This window comes from Botrytis porri, assembly GCF_014898465.1.
Source record: "Botrytis porri strain MUCL 3234 chromosome Unknown BPOR_022, whole genome shotgun sequence".
NCBI lineage: Eukaryota > Fungi > Ascomycota > Leotiomycetes > Helotiales > Sclerotiniaceae > Botrytis > Botrytis porri.
This window is the reverse complement of record NW_024066096.1, coordinates 115,841-138,713: the sequence shown is the minus strand read 5'-3', so window position 1 is coordinate 138,713 and position 22,873 is coordinate 115,841. Positions and strand designations below refer to the sequence as shown.

The window sequence follows — 22,873 nt, the reverse complement described above, 5'->3', positions numbered from 1 at the left end:
GTTGAAGTTTGCCCATAAACACCAGCGCTAAATGCAATGTTAAATGCCATAAAACCATTGTGAACCCATCCTCATGCATGTTGAATCGTAAAATCGTGTTGAAAAGTTTAAGTAAGTATAATCAATCATGTTAAAAGTATTAATGGCCATTAGCCTCTCCGTTTGTTAGTGGGACGGTTTGGGGTTCGATAAATCGTACACCATTAACGTCACCATTCTCGGAAGTTTCGAAAGGTTCGTTGAGATTCTTTACAGTGAGCCCATCGAAAAGTGGGAAGAGCCCATGTGACTTATGAAAGTCGTTATGAACTGAATTTTATGTTAGCTTCATTTGCAATCTCAAAAGTAGAGATTGAGAATCAACTTACCAATATTGACAAGATACCATGAGTCCATAATAGATTCAATGAGTCCACGACTTGGGCTAAGTGCAGAATGGCAATGAGCCCAGTCTGTTCCCAGACGGAATGCCTCGTCTTTCCATGCCAAGAAACTAATGGTCTCGACAATAGTAGGTTGAACAATTTCCTTTCCAGGGAATACTCCCCAAGTGACAGCATTTGGTCCATCACTTTGTGCGTTTGTTTGCAAATCTCCGGTCTTCTTGACAGCATAGTATGTCAGATCAGGTTCGTGCTGAATACGACGCACTAACTCTGGCATCATATCAGGAGCAACCAAAAGTTCCAAATAAGCTTTCTGGTAGACATAGCCATTGGTAGGTCCCCAACCATAAACAGGATCAGATGATTTGACACCATCAACAGCAGGCTGAGAGTTGATGGTAAGAAATCCACGTCGGTTGAGCTCAATCAAATCAGACTTGATGATATCTGCTTCGCTTGAGATTGGAGCTTCACTCCAAGGAAGACTTTCTATGCCAGTCTCAAGGTAGCTGACGAATAGTTCCGCAATATCTTTGATAGACTTGGGCTGACCCCAGAGCTTAATGTTTTGTTCGTTGCTGCCCTTCAACCCGATTCCATAAGCATCTAATTCACCGAAAGCAGGAGATCTCGAGTCTCCCCATCTACCGTTGGGGAATTCATCCCAATCCTGGGTTCTAGCCACGTAAGACTTGTTTCGGTTTTTCCAGAAAATTGGACGAACATCTTCCTCTCTACGACCTAGGCCAAGAGATTGTCTCCATGGAAGGGCATGCTTCAATGGACGTTGGTTTGATGGAGTCAAACGAAGTTCGTCGAGCACCATACGAGTTGCCTGAGCCAAGTTCATGGTGTAGAAATGTAGATGATATACTCCAGCGTCAAGAATTCGACGACACATCTCAGCAACTAGATCTTTTCCGATGTTTCGCACAGCAGCATCATCATTCTTGACCTCTTCGAGAGCTGCACTCCACTTTGGTGGAATCTTGCACCCCATATGGTTACATCTTCGAAGGAAACTTGCGTATGTGTTAATGGGCATGATTCCTGGGATTACAGGAACGTTGACACCTCTTGCTTTGACTTTTCCCAACCAATCAATGAAATTGTCGACATCGTAGAACATTTGAGTGACAATAAAAGTGGCACCCGCATCAACTTTCTCCTTCAAATGATCTAATAACAGATCTTCATCGTCCTGGTCATCGCAACCCTCGGGATATCCAGCAACTCCAATATCAAAATGATTGCCATATGTTTGACGAATATGGTGAACAAGATCTTTCGCGTATTGAAATCCTCCTTCAGTTGCCTCCCACTTTTCCTTCTCTCTCGGTGGATCTCCTCTAAGGGCAAGAATGTTCGTGCATCCGGCTTTGTAGGCATTTCTAAGCGCTTCATCTACTTTCTCTTTTCCCATGTCGGTACAAGTCAAATGCATGCAAGTCTCCAATCCATATTGCGATTGAGCCACCCCTACCATCTCACAGGTCAATTGAGCGAGACGGCCACCTGCACCCCAGGTAATATCAATGAAACTAGGTCCTAACCCATGCATGCGGTCCATACGATCGTAAAGATTTTGTACACCTTGAGCAGTCTTTGGTGGGAAAAATTCGAAAGAGAAAGAGGGGTTGCCCGACCTTTCGGCCTCCGAGAGCATGTCTTTGATGTGCATCTTGAAAGTTAAGAATCTGCAAATGGTGTCGCTGTCGTATTGATATAGAAACTGAAAACAAACGATATTAGCAATAATTCAATGAAGCTTCTAAGATATCTGGGCGGGGAAGGCGGCGAAGGCGGCGACAAACCGTGAGGTTGTCAAATTTGTACCAACCCCGCAACGCCTTCACCAATAGCAGAATTAAAGCCCTGAGTAACGCAGCAGAGATTGGCAGATTGAATGCAAGGGCCGGGAGTGAAGTATGGTACCTTTTTGTTGTCTTTTGTGAAGATATACTCTTGTCAAGTAGGCTAGACTAGATCCTCGAAATGATAATAAAGAATGAAGAGGACTAGATGGATACTAGCCGAAATACCTTTTACGAGCCCAACGATCTGCTACGTCTCGCAGCATGTACTTGGATTATCTTGTGTTGATGATTGTACTACTGAGGTTTGCTGCAAACAAATTGGTGGTGAAGTACTGATAGATGTACAAAGCTAAGAGAGGGAGGTGGTAGAAAAGGTTCTAGAAAATTATATAGATGTCAATCGAAACCAAATTTGGGCCAATGATGATGTATCAACTCCACATTTCATAGTTTTTCTTCCAATGATGGGTGCAATGAACAATAGAACCATGAATTCTCAAAGAGCAGTAGATCTATCTTATCAATACATACCTATTACCTAAGTACCCTTTTAACGATTTCTCGGAGCTTGGAAGCTTTGTCTCACAGTTTGAAGTGTGTTTGCTTGTACAATACACCAGTACCACCATTTAATTTCGCGGAGGTTGGTATTCCCTACACAATTTGTCACAAAAACTTTCGGGCGCCGAGAACATTGCCCCTCCTACGGCACGGCACAAGGTCACATTTAGCCATGATATTCCGACGGTGTGGAGACGAATACCCCAGTGTCGTATATATGAACTCCGTGGAGTCAAACTTCAATGGGATTATTCTACAATGTTGAACCGAACACGATCTAAGGTTGTTCTTGTTGTTGTTGTTATTGTTGTTGTTGTTATTGTTGTTATTGTTGTTATTGTTGTTATTGTTGTTATTGTTGTTATTGTTGTTATTGTTGTTATTGTTGTTATTGTTGTTATTGTTGTTATTGTTGTTATTGTTGTTATTGTTGTTATTGTTGTTGTTGTTGTTGTTGTTGTTGTTGTTGTGTTCCACTATGTAGCTTGAAGTATCTCTGGTTTTATTTCTACACGCAAATCGTCACAAAGGATTCGCTTCCAGTATCTCAACAACACCGCCAATAAACATGAGTATTAACCAACGCCGGCACTCCATATTTTCATCCCTGGATATCATCACAACATGCCATGCCAAATTCTCGACCGACAAAAATGCCAACTAAACAAAAACACTATTGTTGTCCCGCACCGTCTTCATCAGTTCGCAAGCCATTAAATTGAGTGCCTTGATTGGCAGTACTCAATCTTGCACACAATCCCAGTAACACCACAGTTTCTGTGGCAGCATAATGGTTAAGAGCATCCAACAAAATTTGCAAATGCTTGCTAAAGTTGAACTCGTATTTTCTGATGATCTCGTACATCTTTTCGAGTCGAGCTTCATCGAAACCTCCTTCCGCAGACGGGTTCCCCCGGTTAGGTTCTCCATTTCTAGCACCTCGATCACGCTGGTAGCGAGCCCATTGCTGTGAGTTCATTGTACTAGGTCTTTCTGTTCCCAGTAAATCTGTGTCAATCTTCTCCAATTCTCTTGAGAGCCATGAAGTGAAGGTTGCGAACATCGTACAGGTTGACATTAATTTAGAATGAATCTGTAGAGTATTAGTAGAGCTTAACGAAGCAATAGTTATAGGTAAACATACCCTCAAAAGTCTGCTATTCGTAAGCATGCACTCCTTCATACAAGTATCAAGGAAGTCGACATGATCTTGCATGAGTTCATCGACTGTTCTGACCGCTGGTGTTTTCCCTACTTTATCATCTTCTTTTGCATTGAGTCGAGCCATCAAACCCTGCCAGTTTGGTTCGATGACTTCAGATGTACAAAAATAGAGAAGTTGTTGCACAAATACCAGCATTCGTGCTCGCAACGTAAACACTCTTCGCTTCCACAATTCAAGGTTTCGATTTGAGCTTTTGTGAGACCAAGTAGCGGCTCGGTTGTGGGTTTGCCAACAGGTGACGAGTTGTTGCTCGAGATAACGCAAAGATAACAAATATCGAAAGAGTGCTTGATATCTCCAGACTGTCTTCCTACTGATGACAAGGGATACTGGAAATGGGACAGAATAATCGAGTTGAAGAGAAGTAAAACCCACAGCAGCCTTATCATTTTCTGTGACTGGTTGAGCAGCAGTTTGTAGTGATTCTCCCTGTTCAATACCCGATATATTGACTACTCTGGTCAACATATTCGTTAAGCTAATATCATTCATCTCAACTTTGATGTCTTCCTTGAAAGGATCCTGGGCAGCAACACTTCCAGGCTGTCGAAGAACAAGATCCAGTAATGACTGAAGCTTACTAGTGTTAACAGCTTTAAGAGGTTTTCGCAACTCAGAATTACCGAGCTCGAGGAAATAAGAGAAGAAGTCCGAGCGGTCCAAAAAGAAATAGTGCTTCAATGATCTTAAACGTGCAGGTAATGAATGAGCAGTCAATAACAAGTTGAGTAAAGACTCATTGGCATGCGCGTAGGCACTATTGACATTTTCCAGAAATCGATTGTCATCAAATGATCGAGGAACGTCTTTCACCTCTTTGCTCACATCGACACCCCCACATTCACGGACGACATTCAAATATTTACCGGCCAAGAGAACTTTATCTTTCACGCCTTCCAATTGAGGAGGTACATCAGTATCCCTAATCGTGTATCGTCTCTCCCAGTACTCATCGGTGTAATCTTCCTCCAACCTCTCCCTCTTTATACTCTTCTGTTCTCTCACTAGGAACTCCGCATGAGGGTCTTTGATGCTTCCGTGATGCAACCACTCGTTGAGCATCACCATATAAGGTCGACTAGCATCTCTCAACAGTGAAGTCAGGAGAGATCGAGCGGCCGGATCGCCAGACATTGTCTCCAGTCGCTTTGTGATGAGACCCAAAACACTTCCACCTTTGCAAATCTTTTTACCTGGAATATTCCCAAGCCCAAGGTCTCCACCCTCACGGAGACTTTCTAAGATATTCTCAAAATCATCCATACCGTCCCCATCCTCCTCATCTTCCTCAAGCATGGAATTTCTCTTCAATATTTCATGGGCAAGTGAAGATAACTGAAGCATCATGTGGCTCGTAGGAAGAGTATGAAGGTTTAAAACGTGTAAAGTAAACGATGGATTGGTAAGAAATTGGGTCTCGAGCTGAGCGATCAAGATGAGGTAATCTTGTAGGAGCTTCCTCATGGCAGCGCATAATGCATGGTTGACAGCTCCAAATTCCTCCCGGCTTTGTACTTCAACAAAAGCCTCTGTTGCTCCGTAATTCGTAGCCATCTTGAGCATAGTCGTGGTTAGGTCCTGTAAACTAGGGTCCAAGCCAGGTAATATCCTAAAGCTGGGACCCGCAAGACGATCCTTCTCATTGAGGGGATCATAGGCCTTGCCAAACCTAATATATTGCCCTTCATATCCCATGAAAACAAACAGAAGATCCTCCAATATAGCTGCCTCTTGTACTTCCAGGGACAATTCGTGAAGGGGCTGAGGCTGCAAGGCTTGGGGAGCTTGAGAAGCAAGTGGTGGAATGGAGATTCTGGACGCTAATGGCGCAGTTGTATGCGGCACTAAGGATACTTGAGGATCCCATGGTAATACTAAAATCATAATTTTTAGAATAACTGCATATGTTCCCCCTCAGAACGTATCTTACCAGGTTGAGTTTCGGCTTTTGATGCTTTTAGCGGAATCTCTTCCCCGCGCGATCTAGATGTATCATTGGCTCTAGGACGTTCCGTAGGTGCGCGACGATCAGGACTTCTTGTTCTAGACGTCACTGTCTCTCTACTTGAGATATGTACCCGTTCAGTCCTCCTCTCCTCTACCCCTCTATTACTCCGTTGTGAGCTCGATTGGGCTCTCCGATGATTCGATTCCGTAGCTCCTGGTGGCGGTGAAGGACGTCGACGTGCATCTGGTCTCTCATTCCTTGTGCCAGCCAGTGCGGACGGCGGGCGAGATCTAGGATTCTCATTCGACCTTCGCTCAGATTGTGAAGAAACTCTAGCTTGCGCAGACATAATTATCACATCTGGGTTTGTAAACTATAAGCACGAAGAAGTCGAGAAGATATTAAATTGAGAATGGTAATTAATTGTATGCGACAGTGAACCGTATATCTCCATTGCCGTGACTATTAATTTATTTTCTATAAGTCCTATCTTCCCCTCCCTTCACGCGTTTGGATACAATAAACTTCCTTGAGAGACGTGTAGATTACGCTAAGCCTATTTGACCCTAGTTATTTTGCTACCAAAACCTCAGGAACGGGCCATTTGATAGCTTCGCATGCCTGTGCTTGCCTAAAGTAGCTCCTAAATCTGATAGCTACCAACCTCTGCAACAAGCTGTTCGTTCATAACGTCAACGTCCTGAAATTATCTCTCCGCGAATACCTTCAAGTTACTTATTTTCATACAGTCAGCGCATTCTATCGAAACCTCATCTCTTCGTCAACAAGCATATACCCTCTCTTACTTTTGCCAGCGGCTGTTTCTCAAGATGTTTATTGCAAGATCTGAATATGGTGAGTTACTTGAAGGCTTTCTGCGGCGCCTATACCTTTGTTAAATCAACTAACAAATTCGCAGATCGAGGTATCAAGTATGTCAAAGTCTTAGCTACAACAAGCATCCCACATTTCAGGTCAATATTAATATAACTCCAGCACCTTTTCCCCGGAAGGTCGTTTGTTCCAAGTAGAATACTCTCTAGAGGCCATCAAATTAGGATCAACAGCAATAGGAGTTGCAACCGGAGGCGGAGTGGTTCTCGGTGTCGAAAAGCGCGTAACCTCTACTTTACTCGAAACCTCTTCCGTTGAGAAGATTGTCGAAATCGATCGTCACATTGGATGTGCCATGTCGGGACTTCAAGCAGATGCACGATCAATGGTAGAACACGCCCGAGTCGAATCCCAAAATCACAGCTTCCATTACAACGAGCCTTTGAGAGTCGAGAGTTGTACTCAAGCTATCTGTGATTTGGCATTGAGATTTGGTGAGGGTGCGGATGGAGAAGAGAGTATCATGAGTAGACCATTTGGTGTTGCTCTTTTGATTGCCGGATACGATGAAGATGGACCACAATTATATCATGCTGAGCCAAGTGGAACCTTTTATAGATATGATGCAAAGGCTATTGGTTCAGGTTCAGAGGGCGCTCAAGCCGAATTACAGAACGAGTTTCACAAGGTATAATAAGATACATGATCACCTATAGATGATTTTTCGCTGACCTAAACTTTAGTCACTCACAATTGAAGAGGCAGAAACTTTGGTGTTGAAGACGTTGAAGCAGGTCATGGAAGAGAAATTAGATTCGAAGAATGTGCAATTGGCTAGTGTTACCAAGGAGAAGGGTTTCCGAATTTACACTGATGAGGAGATGGCAGCTGTTGTTGAACGCTTACCTGCTAATTAAGATTTCGAATAACGAGAAAAGTCTGGATTCAATCTAGCATGGACTAGTCAATCTTAGACATCTCAATTGACATGAATGAATGACATTAATGCACATGGAATTCTTGCTTGTAGAAGAATGCTTGACTATATGTTCCGCTGATAGTACGTTGTATCAAAAATTACGAATGATAAAAGTTGCACTATATCTGGAATGTCCTGGGAATCCCGCCTACTAGTGTACGGGAAAGCAATGGATAATAAAAATATTTTGCTAAATTCTAGTTTCAACGCCCTTCCATGCCACATTTCTTAGGTTTGACAGACAAATTATCTCTCTTATTAGGGTCAGATTCTAGTGGCATTCTTCAATATTTGTTGTCCAGACCTGTGAGCCAAGGAGTCTCCCAGATTCAGATGCTCAAGATTTTGAAGAAGACTATATGTTTGACAGTATTGTTTTTGCTTGTATAGAGCTTGTGAAGTTTCGAGCTCAGTGAATTGAATCATGTACGGCGTTTTGGAAGGTTCCTCACAAGGGACGATGAAAGAACCTCCTGAAATTACCCTCTTAAAACACTCGGATCTCCTTCGCTTGTAGAACAAATATAGAATACCTGTATTCATCGTTTGCGTTCAAAAATCGGCTATATCCAGAGCATCGCTTTTCAAGTATGCAAAATATACAGAATGATCAAAAAGAATAAGATATTGCAATTTTCAACTATAACCTGCACCGCACCATCTCTAAACACACTTCAGAATTCAGACCTCAAACTCACGATCCCGCATAATCAAATCCGCCGCTTTCTCCGCAACCGCATAAACAGTAGTCTGATAATTACTTCTCGTAGACAAAGGGAATATAACTCGTATCCCTAATCCTCACGTTCTTCGTTCCATACACTATCTCTTTTCACTCACAGCCCCTCTTTTTTCTAAAAGTGACATGGCATATGTACTTATTGGGTGCCATGTACTCAGTCCTGCTTTCCTCACATAATCTTGACGGCATCGAGATCCGTAATATCAGAACTTAGAAAGCCCACCGTGGTTTTCTCCTTCGGAAGGTTTGAGGAGTATAGAAAGACTCCAGAGGAGGGGAGGAAATAATCTTAAAGATACAGTGGATGTGCGAGGGGGAATTTCGAGATCGAGGGACGAGAAAGATATTGGGATTCATCTGTGTAGGAATTTCGGATTGGAGCGGGTGATATATATGGATGGTTGAGCGGGAGAGCAGATGCAGTAATCCATAAGTGATGGTGATAGTTTCTAGGTGGATCTGCAATATTTCTAGTATTGGATCTTGTACTTGGGTTTTGCTTCGATGGTATCGCTGAGCTGGCCTTGGGATGAAAAAAATTCCCAAACACAGCGTTAGGCGTAGGAAAATTCTTCTCCAGAGTCTTCGTTGGGTGCGGAAAAGAAAATGTAATCTTATAAATTTTGTATGCGATTTTGAGAAAAGTGTCTTGTTCGTATCCTCAATCTCCCATTTCATATCTCTTCACTAAACCCTTCCATTCCTCTCCGCTCTCCCGAGAAAATCTACACACAACTGGTGAGTCCCCCCCCTCCCCTGGCGAAATTTCCCCCAGCTGCAAAGGATCTGCTCTTCTGACTCGTATTTTATATTTTATATCTCATATTTGTCCCCATTACCCCCAATCGCAACACTATCTATCCTATCGTTTGTGTTAGTGTATCTGCTGTTTTATTTTCATGTTTTTTTATATTTATACTTGTATTTTGAATGAAAATGAAAATGAGAGGAAAATGAAAATACATAATTAAAATGATCCTACGGAGTAGAGATTCTCCCATGTTTCCATATTTACATTATGATTTATCGATAAGTAGGTAGTAGGTACTAGAATATACAGATCTGAAAGTAGATTCGAAAACAGAGTTGTAGAGTTGTAGAATTAATCCCGCATAGGTAATTCGATTGATTTGGGAGTTTGGGAGTCTGGCGCGAGGATAACTTCTTTTTTAGCTTGAACGGTATATATATGTATATATGTATATAGTTTTTTGAGGTCCTGGGTGGGTGTACAGAACATCCGTAGTAAGTATAATCGTCCTACTCATCTCTCTCATCTCTCTCAAACAATATGTTAGTCACTACTCACTAGTACAAATAGATATCACCATCATCAAATCCTCTGATACCATACATAATAGCTGCTAGGAGGCGGATAGCGCCTCACTTCAAATTTCTGTCGCCCCCGGTACTATTCATCGTGTTGATGGATTCGGGTGATGGATTCGTCGGAAAAGGGATCGCTGGCGACTGGAAGGTTTAGGATATGGGGATATATGTTTCTATGTTTTTGTGTTTTTGGGAGGGTGGGTTTTTTTCTCGGAGGAGGAGAGGGTGAAGGTGAAGGTGAAGAAGGTTTGAAAGAGGCGGGAAAGGGGGTTCTAAAGGATGGAGTTGATGTAGAAGAAGGAAAGGAAAAGGAAAGGGAAAAGAAAGAGAAAGAGAAAGAAGAAAAGAAAAAGGAAAAGGAAAAGAAAGAGACAGAGAAAAAGGGAAAGGTTGGATATAATTTCGAAGGGTGGGAGTGTAAGGGTGAAGGGGTTTAGATGATAGGGAAGGAGGGGGGGAGGGGGGAGGAAGTTCCATGAAAAAGGGATTTTCGAGGGAATCCAAGTTGTTAATTTCATACCGAAGCTTTAGTTGTGTATTCAATAGACAGGTGAACAATGGAGTTTTGGATTCTGATTATCCATGGATGTTCATGTTTGTGATTGAGATTGAGATTTATCTGTGTGGAGTAGTTAGGTCGAGTATATATATATCTACCTATCTCATCTAATGAGGGAGAGGGGAAAGGGAGACCGATGATCACTCTACCCGCAACTGTTAAATCTATAAATACAACATCCACAGCTTTCCCACCCTATTTCCTAAAAAGAAAGCCCGCCCTCCTCAGACGAAATATTCACATCCACCGCTCCCCAATCCATTACCGACCAATCCAACGTACTGATATCCGCATCGATCAACCCCATTCCCTGGGCATTAATAGGCGCCCCCGCTCCAGGTGATGCCGTTCCCAATCCAGTAGATTGCAAATCCTCACCCAGCCCATAGAAAGCCATCGGCGAAACCCTCGAAAAATCATCCGAATCTCCATCCGCATCCGCATCCCCACCCCTCTTCCCCCCTTCCTCCCCCAACCCCGCCAATTCCACCATCCTCCGCCTCACACTCCCCACAATCCCCGGTTCCTTAACCACCTCTCCCATACTCCTAAAAGCCAACTCCCTCACCTCCCAAGCCTGCAGAATGATTTTCGCAAAAATGAGAAAAAAAGGTCCAGGAATCTCATCATACAGAGTAGAATTAAACCTCGCTTCATAATTCGCCGTCATTGCTTCCCAAGCGCGTTCAGCCTGTTGACTCAGCGGTCTGCGTTTGAAATTCTGCACGATTTGGAAGTATGCCGGGAAGGGAAAATACATGTTGGACATCCACATGAAGCCTTTCGCGAGCGGAGATGTTATGAGTTTCGTATCGCATTCGAGCATATTGAGGGCGTGGACGATAGTAGAATCGCGTACTAAACCTACTTTTGAGGAGTGATTCTTTCCGGAAAAGTGCCAATGTTCTACTAAATGCCATTTGGCGAGACTCATTCGTGTAGTCCAGATAGTGGTGAAATGGAGTGGGATTTTCGGATCACAGAATCTGAGATATTTTTCCTCAACCATCTTTTCTAAATCAGTGAGTTCGCTGCCTTCAGTAGTAGGATTATGCTGAGGATGTTTAGCTGCAGATTTTAGAGCCGGATTACTAAAATCAAGATGAAATGTGGTATTTCGAATAAAGTTTCCCAGTTCGCCGCGTAAAACGGCGAAAATCGCCTCGGTTGGTTTTGGCTGACTTTGCGGAGGATCTTTCATCTTTACATGGAAATCCGAGTCGCTCGCATTAAGAGGGACTTTGCAACTCCAAGTGGGATTTAAGTTGACGTGCTTTGAATCAGCAATTTCGCCGATACGAGTATCGTAAAGTATAAGTGACCACCAAAGTCTTCGTCGCATTTCAGCCTCTAGAGGATTAAGTTTAGATAAAGCCAATTCGTTGTGGCAATCCATACGCTGTGCAATCCGAACAGCAATTGCCAACAGGGAAGACAGAGATTGAGGGACTGATTTGGTTCTGAAAGACATCTAACACGGTTAGAAAATACATATTTCATTGCCAACTACACTTACCAGGTAGAAAAATAATGCGGTCAAGGTGTCCCGATCATCTCTATTCCGTAAGAAACCACTATTTAATAGACCCTGCTGACACCCAAACTGATATCTCATCAAGAGGTCTGGTTTCGGTGCGTAAAACAAAAGCTGGCAATCCTCATAGGAAAGACTCGAAATTGCTATGCAATAAATACCAAACATTAACGCTTCCAGCTGAGGTTTAATATTCCGGAGATTACCAGCAGCTCCTATGATCTGTGCCTGGAGACTGGGCGTGTGCGTAATCTTGAGTAACGGATCAATATTTTCCAGGTAAATTTGCCAAAGTCTGAAAATTTGAACTGGTTCTGGATGAAAAGTAGAGATATCGACGTTTGATACACGCGATCCAAATAAAAAATTATCGTTGTCAGATATTTGATCCCATACTTTTTTCACATCGGCTTCACGCACATCGTCATCATCAGAATCACTGATATTATCAGGTTCTCGAAACTAATCCACCGTCAGCGAATGAAAAGAAAGTATCATAAGAGAGGACTTGAATTCATACTTCTTGGCTCATAGCGTGCCACAGGTTCCTGATACTGTTAGTGGGGGTCAACTAGCTTCTTGAAAATTACATACATAGCCCCATCTACTTTTTCAGAATTGGTAGTTGATAGAGATGATGTGTTTGTAGTCGCTTTTGACTGTTCATCGGAATCATTGTGAGTTTCTATCTGAGGAGATTCTTTGTGAAGTGGCTCAAATTTGATATTATTTTGGCGTAGAAGATCTTCGTACTTACGAAGACGATCTAGTAGTTCTCGTTCTGGAAACCTGCGTCGTCGCCGACGAGGAAGTTGTGTTGCTGGTATACATTGTACCCGTGACTTGATACAAGCAGAACAAGGGTATCTGCGATCACACTTTATCTTTCTCTGTTGACAACGCAGACAAGCGAGTACACGTTGTGGTTTCGAAGATGAGGTGATGGTCGACGTCGCAGGGGACATGTCTGAGGTTCCCTCATCCAATTGAACAGGTGGGACTTTTGACATGGCTTTCAGATAGTTCTTGTAGCATCACACAACTATGATACTATTTTGGGAGAAGTGTATTTCAATTTTGGAAATTCGATACTGATGAAAGAGGCATAGGCAGCAGCCAAGGAAAGCGCCCCAATCAGACAGTGGCAGTGATGATATTACAAGCGTTCATATCTATGCCTTGACATGCAGAATGATTACTTGACAACCCACAGAAAGTTCTTATAATTCTTATCATGTGTTGTGTGAAATCGAAGCTCGAGGTTATTGTACGTACGATGAGGGCGAAGGATGGGCTGCTGACTCATCATGCGCATTTGACCAATCAGGATCATATAAATCTCGCTGGCGGTTGGGTCTTAACAGATTCAAACCCAATATCATCTATCATATAATTAGCCCCAAAGAATGAGAAAAGCTCATCTCACTTTCAGTCATGCTCAAGTGAAGGATCGTCTTTAAAGTTGATTGACGCTCCGCTGGGCCACTGCCGTGCAGGCTTTTTCGCTTCGCTCTAATATGACACCCCGCCCTGGTGTGTGGGATCAATCTAGATTTATATTTTACTTATATAGCATTTGAGGTTATTATATGTCGATCTAGTTTATAGAATGAAACATAATTAATGGTTTTAAGAAGTAGATGCGCTTTTAAGTATATGGTTATGACTATTTCTTGATATGTAGATAATATTACTTGATATCAATACTATATAAACTCCATGCAGTACCTGCGAACCTTCATCTCTATTAGGAAGAAAACAACCTATACTTGCTAGAACATCAAGTTGATTCAAGCATCAGCATGAGCTCCTGAGAGATTAGCTTTAACTTGCCCAAAGCATCTACATCGCCATTATACTTTTGTTTAGCACCATGATCCGACCCCACAAACCATACAATACTTCAAACTCCCCTTGCTCAAAACTCCCTTGATTATACAATTAAGGGTCTTCCACTTCCCCCTGCCATATGTTAGGCTTGAATACATCTCATTGTAAACCCATCCTAAGCCAACGCATAAATACAACATGCTTCGGGAATCTTGGCCCAATTCCTGACAGAAGAATTGCAAAACAAGAAAGTCGAATATGAAAAGTTCTTTTGAGCTGAGTACAACACAGCTCCACGAGAGCTCCGAGTATGTGGTAATCATTTGTAATGCCACCCCGATTCCACCCAAAGAAACCTTTCAAGAGTAGTCTTCCAACCAGCCATTTCCTGTGCTAGTTTGTTTCTCCACGAGTATGTTTCTAGTTGCTCTAGACCACACCATCTTCTCCACGGTACATCTTCATTTCAATGATTGATCTTTCGACCGACTCCTCCAGTTCTTCTCAGTAGCCGAGGTGAACATATGAGCCAACATGTTCAGAGGTTGTACCAGAAATGATAGGGGAATGGGAGTTCTTTCCCAGACGTGGGCTGACGCGGAAGCGCATACTTATTAACCTGGGGTTCATTTTAAATATAATTCGGAAAGACAATACACTTTCTAAGCCGTCGAAACCGTCCTCCTCTAAATGTTCTTTTGATAGATGTAGGTTTTGTCACATGAGGAGCTGCTCCGAGCTCCGTCGCATTTATTGTTGCAAGAGCCATTTCTGGATTGCCGCTGCTGAATTATCAGGGGAACAGTGATTTCTCAAACCACTGTCATTTCTGTGTGTCTCGACAACCAATGATTTTCTCGCACTGTGTGTTTGTCATGCAAGAATGTATTTCAGAAGCCCAATACAGACATTAGTGACACCAGGAACGTTAGAGAGAAGACCCTTTTAGCGAACAAAATTCGCCTAGACTTTACATGAAGTTTCATGTTCCAAACAACAGATCTTCAACATAAACTTGATATTTGAGCGAAGCGAGCTATAGGGGTTTGGGGGCTTGCCCCCATACAAGAAGAAGCTTCGCTGACCCTCCGGGGACCACTGCCGTGGTGGCAGACTACTGTACAGAGTTGCTTGAGAACAGGGTCTGGGGGTTCGCCATATAGTTGTAGTGGAGAATTCATTGAAGGTTATCCTAAGCTCATGAAACTTAGTTGTTTTGCCACTTATAAGAGTATTCCATTTTGAGGGTGGAGAAGGGGAGTCATCAAGTGCAATATCTGAGGGGGTCTGGAACCCGGACAATCTTTCGATAGGAATGTGGAGATATAAAATGTAAATAAATATAAATTGAGATTGAAAGATGATTGATTGATCACTATGACTTTACTTGAAGTATAGCGATGAGGTCTTGGTGTGAAGTATCTGCTGTGCTTTGAAGAGAGCCATATATTTCCAGATCTCTGGCAACTAGCCATCCAGTTTTTTTCGGTAATCAAAGAACATTGTAGAATTCCATTCAAATCCCGACATACTGTCGTGAGATTTCCATACACCATTCCAAACATCTTCATCATCTACACTGCACTACACTGCACTACACTGCATTGAATCCACGACCCCGCCTCTCCCCCTCTCGTGTTCGCATACTCAATGCCCAACAAAGTCTTTGCCCCCATTGATCCTTACGATCTTATCAAACACCACGCCATCCGAAGTGGGTTGATCGTGTGTCCACTGTGGTACCAGACTGAGACAGGATATCCATAACTTCCGTGAACACGCCATAGACCAACCAGCTGTTACTCAAAGAATGGATAGATGGACCAACCAACGACCGCTTCGGTGGCAAAAATCGATGAGATTCCCAGCCTCGGTAAAGGATGTGACTGTGGAGGTGGCTGCATGGATTATTCTCGATGCATGAAATTTGTGGAGAAAAGAAGGATTCGTGTATATTTTCCTCGACAATCTTATCGGTGGTAAGTTTATTCCTATTCCGCCCGCTTCTCAACAAAAAAGTGATTTGATACTTGGTCCACCACTAGGGAAAGGGTGAAAACCGGATGTGGTCTGAGGGCTGTTCCATGTTGGGGAATCGGGAGTGAAGTGACAGGTCCATCTTCAATTCTATGATTTTGATTGGGTAAGAATAATATTTGAATTTCCGACCAATGGAACATGGTGATTTGACCAAGATTTGGTTCGTTGATGTTGCATAAACTGGCGATGGAGAGACTGGAATGGAGAAGAAAGGTATTAAATGGGAATCGAACGGGAAACGGGGTCATTTAATTTTCATGGGCAAAATATCCTCATTGAGAATAGACAAGAATTAAGGATTTAGGAAAGCATATTTATATTGAAGAAGTTATCTCTGACTCTAGGAAGAAATGCAACTTTGGTAAACCTACCAGGTCCTCCCGACCTGCCCGGACATGGAACGATAATGCAGGTCCGAGTCCAACATGTATGTCTAAGGCTGTGAGATGTTAGGTTGTTAAGAGATTAATTAGTGGGATCCCAAAGTTATTTAAAGAGTAAGGGTCCAAAAGAAGGTCTCACATGTGGCTTGTGTAGTTGTTTGTGCTAGGTAAGGTTGTGGTTGTGGTTGTGGTTGTGGTTGTGCTTATGCTTGGACTGGCACTTTTAATCCGGTACCCAATCTTGACTTTTGGTACTTGACTTGAGTTGAATGGAATGGAATTGAATTGAATTGATAATCATATTGATTGATAGATTGCGTGGTTGAGACATTTTAGAATTTCCTAATGATAAAACTATATATACCACATACCTGGATAGAGTTCATCACGTTTGATATGATATCCAAAAAACAGGTATTATGCAGTTATCTAGGTAATAACTTCCTAATTGATCCGATGATAGAAGTTCACTACGCAGGAGATTCCTGTGAATGTATCTAAGCTCGCTTCATGAACCAATCAATTAACCACAATGCTGAAATCTGTTGGGACGTTGAGGATTTGGGGGATATCAATAATCACTCACGGCCTGCCAACCTGTCTATGATTATGATCAATGACCACCACATGTAATAAATAGGAAAAGAAATGACTAATTCCAACGAGGAAATCACCGAGGAAAGAAGAAGAAAGAGGAAATATTCCAACCCGTAGTTTTATGTTTTATCTTTTATGTTTTATTCATTTTTCACGGTAATAAATCAGGACATGATTCTTTCCCCAAATGTAACTCACTCATTCCTACTGTGTATTGTCTTGAAACTCTCATTAAAAGATCCAACCATGTATGAACGTCGATGCTTTTATTTGCAAGGGGAAGATAAACCGAAGATTACAATCCCTCGAGACCTTCTTCAACCTCTCACCCTGGTCTACACTGTAATTCTAATCCCTCTTTTGCCTTCAAAGTGGCGAAGTTCAAGATTTTACCTGGATTGATTGACAAGCTTAACAATTAAAAAAAATTAAAGAAAGATTAATTAAGAAAATAGCTCCACGCTTGCTGTTACGAGTATTTTCTAGGTTTTCCCATCAAAATAAAATAAAATCGACCATAAAAATCAAATAAAAAGTCTCCATTTTTACCTTACGTTTGATCACCCAACCGACTTACCGATTCACCCAGTCCCTTGAACTTCCTTACCCATTCAATTCTCCATCCCTACATATCCTTGTTCGGAAAGTACAATTTAGCACATTTCCAAACACCATCAAATCTACTTATAAGTTCAACCACTCCTCTGTCCATACGTTTCTTTCCTCCTTCTCCCACGCTTTCTTCTCCCCATATTATCGACATTCTCTCAAGATGGCTTCGAACGCGTCGCAACCTTCGAGCATGGCGAAGACTTCCGAGCCAAATCGTAACAAAAAGTACGACCCAAAGAAGCCTCACATCACCGAGGAGCCAATTACCAATGCAAATTGGCATAAACACGTTAACTGGCTTAACGTCACTCTCATTATCGCTGTTCCCATATACGGAATGATCATGACCTACTGGACTCCTTTGCAGTGGAAGACTGCTGTCTGGGCTTTTGTTTACTACTTCATGACTGGTTTGGGTATCACAGCTGGTAGGTTCTACTAGATTATTTCCCATGATCGATCACATCTAACGCATTCCTCTAGGTTACCACAGACACTGGGCACATTCCTCATACTCTGCCACACTTCCATTGAAGATTTTCCTCGCAGCTGTTGGAGCTGGAGCCGTCCAAGGTTCTATCAGATGGTGGTCAAGAGACCACAGAGCTCATCACAGATACACCGATACCGATAAGGATCCATACTCCGTACGAAAAGGTCTCCTATACTCTCACTTCGGATGGATGGTCATGAAACAAAACCCCAAGCGTATTGGACGTACTGATATCTCTGATCTGAACGATGACCCAGTTGTCGTTTGGCAACATCGCAACTACATCAAGGCTGTCATCTTCATGGGTATGGTCTTCCCATGTCTCGTCACTGGTCTTGGATGGGGTGATTGGTTCGGTGGTTTCATCTATGCCGGCATCCTCAGAATCTTCGTTGTGCAACAGGCAACTTTCTGTGTCAATTCTTTGGCTCATTGGCTCGGCGACCAACCTTTCGATGACCGCAATTCTCCTCGTGATCACGTCATCACTGCTCTCGTCACTCTCGGAGAAGGTTACCACAACTTTCATCACGAATTCCCGTCCGATTACCGTAATGCTATCGAATGGCATCAATATGACCCAACTAAATGGTCCATCTGGATGTGGAAGCAACTCGGTCTCGCCTATGATCTGAAGCAATTCAAGTCCAACGAAATTGAAAAGGGCCGTCTTCAACAACTTCAAAAGAAACTTGATCAAAAGAGACAAACTCTTGACTGGGGTATTCCTCTTGAACAATTGCCAATCATCGATTGGGATACCTATCAAACCGAAGCTAAGAATGGACGTGCTCTCGTGGCTGTTGCTGGTGTTATTCACGATGTCACCGACTTCGTAAAGGAACATCCAGGTGGCAAGGCACTTATCTCATCTGGTATCGGCAAAGATGCAACTGCGATCTTCAATGGTGGTGTTTATAATCATTCCAACGCTGCCCACAACCTTCTTTCAACCATGCGTGTAGGTGTCCTACGTGGTGGATGTGAAGTCGAGATTTGGAAGCGTGCTCAACGTGAGAATAAGGACATTTCTTTTGTCAGTGACACCGCTGGTCAAAAGATTATCCGAGCTGGCAGTCAGGTAACCCGTATCGCGGAACCTGTTCCTTCAGCAGATGCCGCATAAGCATTCTCGTGTATGGAGTGGATGATCCGAATGCCTTCATTGAATGGCAAAAATAAAAATTGCATTTCTTTTTCTTAACAAGCGTGGGTTAGTGTGTCGTTCTAGACTGGGGCGTTGGTAATACTGGTCAACATGGTGATTTTGATACTAAAATCAAGGAACGGACGGTGGAATGGGTTGCTTTTTTCCAAACTGAGCAAGATGATAAATGGTTCAGATTATGTATCTTAGACAAGCGTGAAAGAAAGAACGACTTTATATTTTGAAAGGGAATGATGATGGCTCATAAATATTTGAGTCGAAAGAATTAAAACTGTTACTTTCACATCACTTGTTTTCAAAGCTGTTCTGTGGGATGTGATAACGTTTGACTTTGCTATGAAATGTGTAACTTTCATATGATCTGTACAAAAGATCTGACGGATCATCGACCATTAGGATTGCTTTGATTCATACCATTTTATCGAATCTCGAAACCGTATGTGCATGTTCACACCTAGTATAGATCTTCATGTTCTCCTATCTGATCAATTTTTTTATATCGATAGAACATCAGCATTAACATCAGCATTAACATCAGTATCCATACCCATATCCATCCTATCACATCCCAACAACGGGCACTAAAACCCCGGATTCGGATTCGGGGTTTTATGTGTGTGCATGTGTGAGCGTGCATGTGTGCCGAGGTTCAATGGAAATGGCGGGTGGAAATTGGGGGGGGGGGGCGGACTCTTTGATTTCTACTGCTTGTGAATTTGGTTTTGTGTTTGAGAGATACGGAGATATATATCTACCTACCTACCTACCTACCTACCTACCTACCTGGTATCTTTTAATTTTGATTTTGATTTTGAGTGATTTGGTTCATTTAATCCATTCAATCTCGAAAACAAACAATCGATCAATCAATCAACCAAGGAAACAAGATAAGAAGAAGGAGAAAAAGGAGAAGAAACATGCCTTCAGAAACGCAAATGCAAATGCAAACAACATTCGACGCGAAAAATGATGTGGGATTGAAAAGGTTGGGTTTCTTGATGAAGGGGTGGAAGAGTAGTGGGGAGGGGTATATTGTGGGTTTGATTTTATATTGATTTTTGTGTGGTTGTTGATTTTGTGTTGTTTGGGGGAGAAGTGGGAGGAGAGGGGGGAGGGGATTGGGGGGGTGGAGGGGGGTGGTTTTTGGAGGTGGTTTTTGGAGGTGGTTCTTGGTTGTGGTTTATTTGGTCGAGAGGGATTGTTTGAGGGTCTTTGGTGGAGAGGCAAGAGAGAGGGAGATGTGTGTTTCAGATTTCTTGGAGTTGGTTTTTGTCATGATGCCTGCTTCGAGAGATTGAGATTGGGATTGGGATGGCATTGAGAGGGAGATTGCGTATTTGAGCTTTGCGAGTTGCAAGTTGCGGGTTTGCATACTCTTCCCTTCCTTTTCTCTTTTCCTTTTTCCATCTCCTCTTCCTATCCCATCTCCATGCCCTTCACCTTATCTCCATGCCCCTCAGCGCAACTCCTATTCTCATCCTCATTCATCTCTCCAATTCTCTCGCCCTTCAATTCTTCAGTCTTCCAAACCCAAAAATTTCCCCTGATCTCCTAATCTAACCTCACGATCAAACCCAACAACTTCCAAGCTGGAAGTCCAGTCCATCTTATCCTTTCCCCTTCCCATCCCTGATCACTCACATCAACATCAATATTCTCACATTTCCACATTCCCGGTCCCCCTACATATATATTAACACCTACATCTCAATCCCCAAAAAACACAACTAACACATCTCCTCCCTCTTTTCTAGGGATGGGGTCATGATCTCCTACCTTCACTCTCACTTTCTACAGATGCGGAACATCATTTGGAGAATGTGACGACGTTTGTTTTTAAACCGACGGTGCATCATTGGTTAGTTTTTTTTGTTTGTCCTGTTTTTTGGTTGTTTTCTTAAAAGGAGGAAGGGAAGAAGGAACGGGGGTAGGAGGTGACTTTTTGGGAGGTGTTGGGTTCTTGCTGTTTGTGGGGGGAGGGGGTTTCAGTTTGTTTCTTGTGAAATCTCATTGAGAACTGGAGAGAATTTGATTGAAACCTTCCTTTCTCCCCATCATATCACCTCATTCATCAAGAGCTTCTTCCCGTCCAAAAAGTCATTCCAAAATGTATAATCTTATACGAGGGCGTGTTTTTGATGAGGGCCCTCATTATTTACGCATATGCACGGATCCGGGCCCTCAATTAAAACACGCCCTCGTACCCTATCTACAACCCCCTCCCCATCCCCTTCTCCATCCCCCATTTCCACACCCCACTAACCCTCTCCCCCCAGTAACGCAAACTCCACCGTCCACGGCGGCTGCATCGCAACCGTCTTCGATGCCTGCACATCCGTTGCACTGATGGGTCGCTACAGTGCTCAGAAATGGGGTGGTGGTGGTGTGAGTAGAGGATTGGGATGTACTTATATCAAGGGAATTAGTATTTTTGAGGAATCTGAAGGAGAAGAAAAAGGGAAGAATGATGTTTTGGTAGAGTGTGAAGTTGTGGGGGGGTTGGGAAAGAGAAATGTGGTTTTGAGAGGTTAGTTTTATTGTTTTTTTTGTGTTCTTTTTGAGAAGGATTTGGATTTGGATTTGGAAAGTTGGATGAGATGAGATGGGATGAGGTGGTACTTTTGGTTTTGGTTTATTTACATATTTTCCTTTCTTTTTCTTACCCCCCCTTCTCGATCTACCCTCTCCATTCCTTAAACCACATCACGTCACCACCCATTCATCCCCTCTACTCTATTTCATAGCCCCATCCCTTTACCTCAGTCTAGAAATCCAATCCCAACAGATTCAGCACACTCTCCTCCACCATCCACCATCCACCAACCAATTGAAGAAGTCTTCAAAACCATTAATCCCCATTCCAAAACTCCCTATTCCTACTCCACAGCAAAACTTCCCAAGCACAACACCCCCCACCACTGAGAAGAAACCAAAAACATTAAACCAAACCACATTCAAAAACCCCCAAATAAAAAGAATAAAACTAACACTCCACCCCAACCCCTAGGAACAATGAAACGCAGAACCGGAGAAGTCCTAGCCATTTGCGAACATAGTAAAGTGAATATTGTGGGTGTGGAATTACCTGCTTCTGGTTCAAAGGAGAAGGAGAAGAAAGAGGGAGAGGGAAAGGGAAAAGAGTCAAAGTTGTAGATTTGGGGGTGAGGGTTATGAGCTATGGGATGGGGAGGGGTGAGAAGAGAGGAAAGGAAAGGGGTATGAGGATGGAGAGAGAAGGAGAGGGGAAGGAGAGGAAGAGGGGAAAGGAAAAAGAGAGAGGGGTATATAGATGAATAAATAAATAAATAAACAGATAGATATAAACCAAAACTCCAATCTCCAATCTATACATCCTACTACCTACCTAGTCACATTACGATTTATACACATCACATCACATCACATCAGTATATCCTCCAAACCCCCTCAGTCCTCAGTCCTCACATCAAACCACCATCCCCGCTATCCAGATCAAGTATATACCTCTTTTCTTAATCTAAATCCTATCAAACCAGATCGCACATACCTACATATCCAAATCCCCTCGAACCTCGAACCTCAACCTCTAAACTATCACCCTCCAAGAACCAGACATGGAATCATTTCGTAATTTTAAGGATATGTATCCATATCCATCTCCATCTCCATCTCCATCTTCCTTACACACCACCCTCCATACATCAACATCAGATATACACTCCTCTCCCCACCCCGACTCCTCCACTCACAATCTCATTCCGAATCTCACGACCATCGAAAAATAACATATTACATACCCGAAAACATAAACACAAGTACCCAAACACAAGGTCTCTCTAATTCTCCTCGCAGACTTC

At 42.7% G+C, this 22,873-nt stretch overlaps 8 protein-coding genes across 8 annotated transcripts; 5 read left to right on the top strand and 3 right to left on the bottom strand.

The window, feature by feature from the left end:
• Positions 1-139: 139 nt before the first annotated feature.
• Positions 140-2,067, bottom strand: EAF01_011514 (uncharacterized protein; the record flags this gene model as incomplete). Its single annotated transcript, XM_038919772.1, has 2 exons — positions 140-309; positions 369-2,067. The coding sequence occupies 2 exons, from the start codon at positions 2,065-2,067 to the stop codon at positions 140-142; spliced, it is 1,869 nt and encodes a 622-aa protein (XP_038764705.1).
• A 955-nt stretch (positions 2,068-3,022) lies between these two features.
• Positions 3,023-3,253, top strand: EAF01_011513 (uncharacterized protein; the record flags this gene model as incomplete). The annotated part of the gene is made up of 1 exon (XM_038919771.1): positions 3,023-3,253. The coding sequence occupies one exon, from the start codon at positions 3,023-3,025 to the stop codon at positions 3,251-3,253; it is 231 nt and encodes a 76-aa protein (XP_038764704.1).
• A 184-nt stretch (positions 3,254-3,437) lies between these two features.
• EAF01_011512 (uncharacterized protein) lies at positions 3,438-6,286 on the bottom strand (the record flags this gene model as incomplete). The annotated part of the gene is made up of 3 exons (XM_038919770.1): positions 3,438-3,857; positions 3,909-5,863; positions 5,920-6,286. The coding sequence occupies 3 exons, from the start codon at positions 6,284-6,286 to the stop codon at positions 3,438-3,440; spliced, it is 2,742 nt and encodes a 913-aa protein (XP_038764703.1).
• Positions 6,287-6,767: 481 nt separating this feature from the next.
• On the top strand, positions 6,768-7,688 carry EAF01_011511 (uncharacterized protein; the record flags this gene model as incomplete). Its single annotated transcript, XM_038919769.1, has 4 exons — positions 6,768-6,792; positions 6,857-6,869; positions 6,934-7,459; positions 7,515-7,688. The coding sequence occupies 4 exons, from the start codon at positions 6,768-6,770 to the stop codon at positions 7,686-7,688; spliced, it is 738 nt and encodes a 245-aa protein (XP_038764702.1).
• A 2,243-nt stretch (positions 7,689-9,931) lies between these two features.
• EAF01_011510 (uncharacterized protein) lies at positions 9,932-10,258 on the top strand (the record flags this gene model as incomplete). The annotated part of the gene is made up of 1 exon (XM_038919768.1): positions 9,932-10,258. One exon carries the CDS (start codon positions 9,932-9,934, stop codon positions 10,256-10,258), a length of 327 nt encoding a protein of 108 aa, XP_038764701.1.
• A 324-nt stretch (positions 10,259-10,582) lies between these two features.
• On the bottom strand, positions 10,583-12,924 carry EAF01_011509 (uncharacterized protein; the record flags this gene model as incomplete). Its single annotated transcript, XM_038919767.1, has 4 exons — positions 10,583-11,851; positions 11,897-12,376; positions 12,435-12,462; positions 12,509-12,924. The coding sequence occupies 4 exons, from the start codon at positions 12,922-12,924 to the stop codon at positions 10,583-10,585; spliced, it is 2,193 nt and encodes a 730-aa protein (XP_038764700.1).
• A 4,021-nt stretch (positions 12,925-16,945) lies between these two features.
• On the top strand, positions 16,946-19,466 carry EAF01_011508 (uncharacterized protein). The gene is made up of 2 exons (XM_038919766.1): positions 16,946-17,804; positions 17,860-19,466. The coding sequence occupies exons 1-2, from the start codon at positions 17,537-17,539 to the stop codon at positions 18,993-18,995; spliced, it is 1,404 nt and encodes a 467-aa protein (XP_038764699.1). The 5' UTR covers positions 16,946-17,536; the 3' UTR covers positions 18,996-19,466.
• Positions 19,467-19,788: 322 nt separating this feature from the next.
• EAF01_011507 (uncharacterized protein) lies at positions 19,789-22,229 on the top strand. Its single transcript, XM_038919765.1, has 4 exons — positions 19,789-20,071; positions 20,792-20,895; positions 21,314-21,564; positions 22,045-22,229. Exons 1-4 carry the CDS (start codon positions 19,955-19,957, stop codon positions 22,188-22,190), a joined length of 618 nt encoding a protein of 205 aa, XP_038764698.1. The 5' UTR covers positions 19,789-19,954; the 3' UTR covers positions 22,191-22,229.
• The last annotated feature ends 644 nt before the right edge of the window (positions 22,230-22,873 follow it).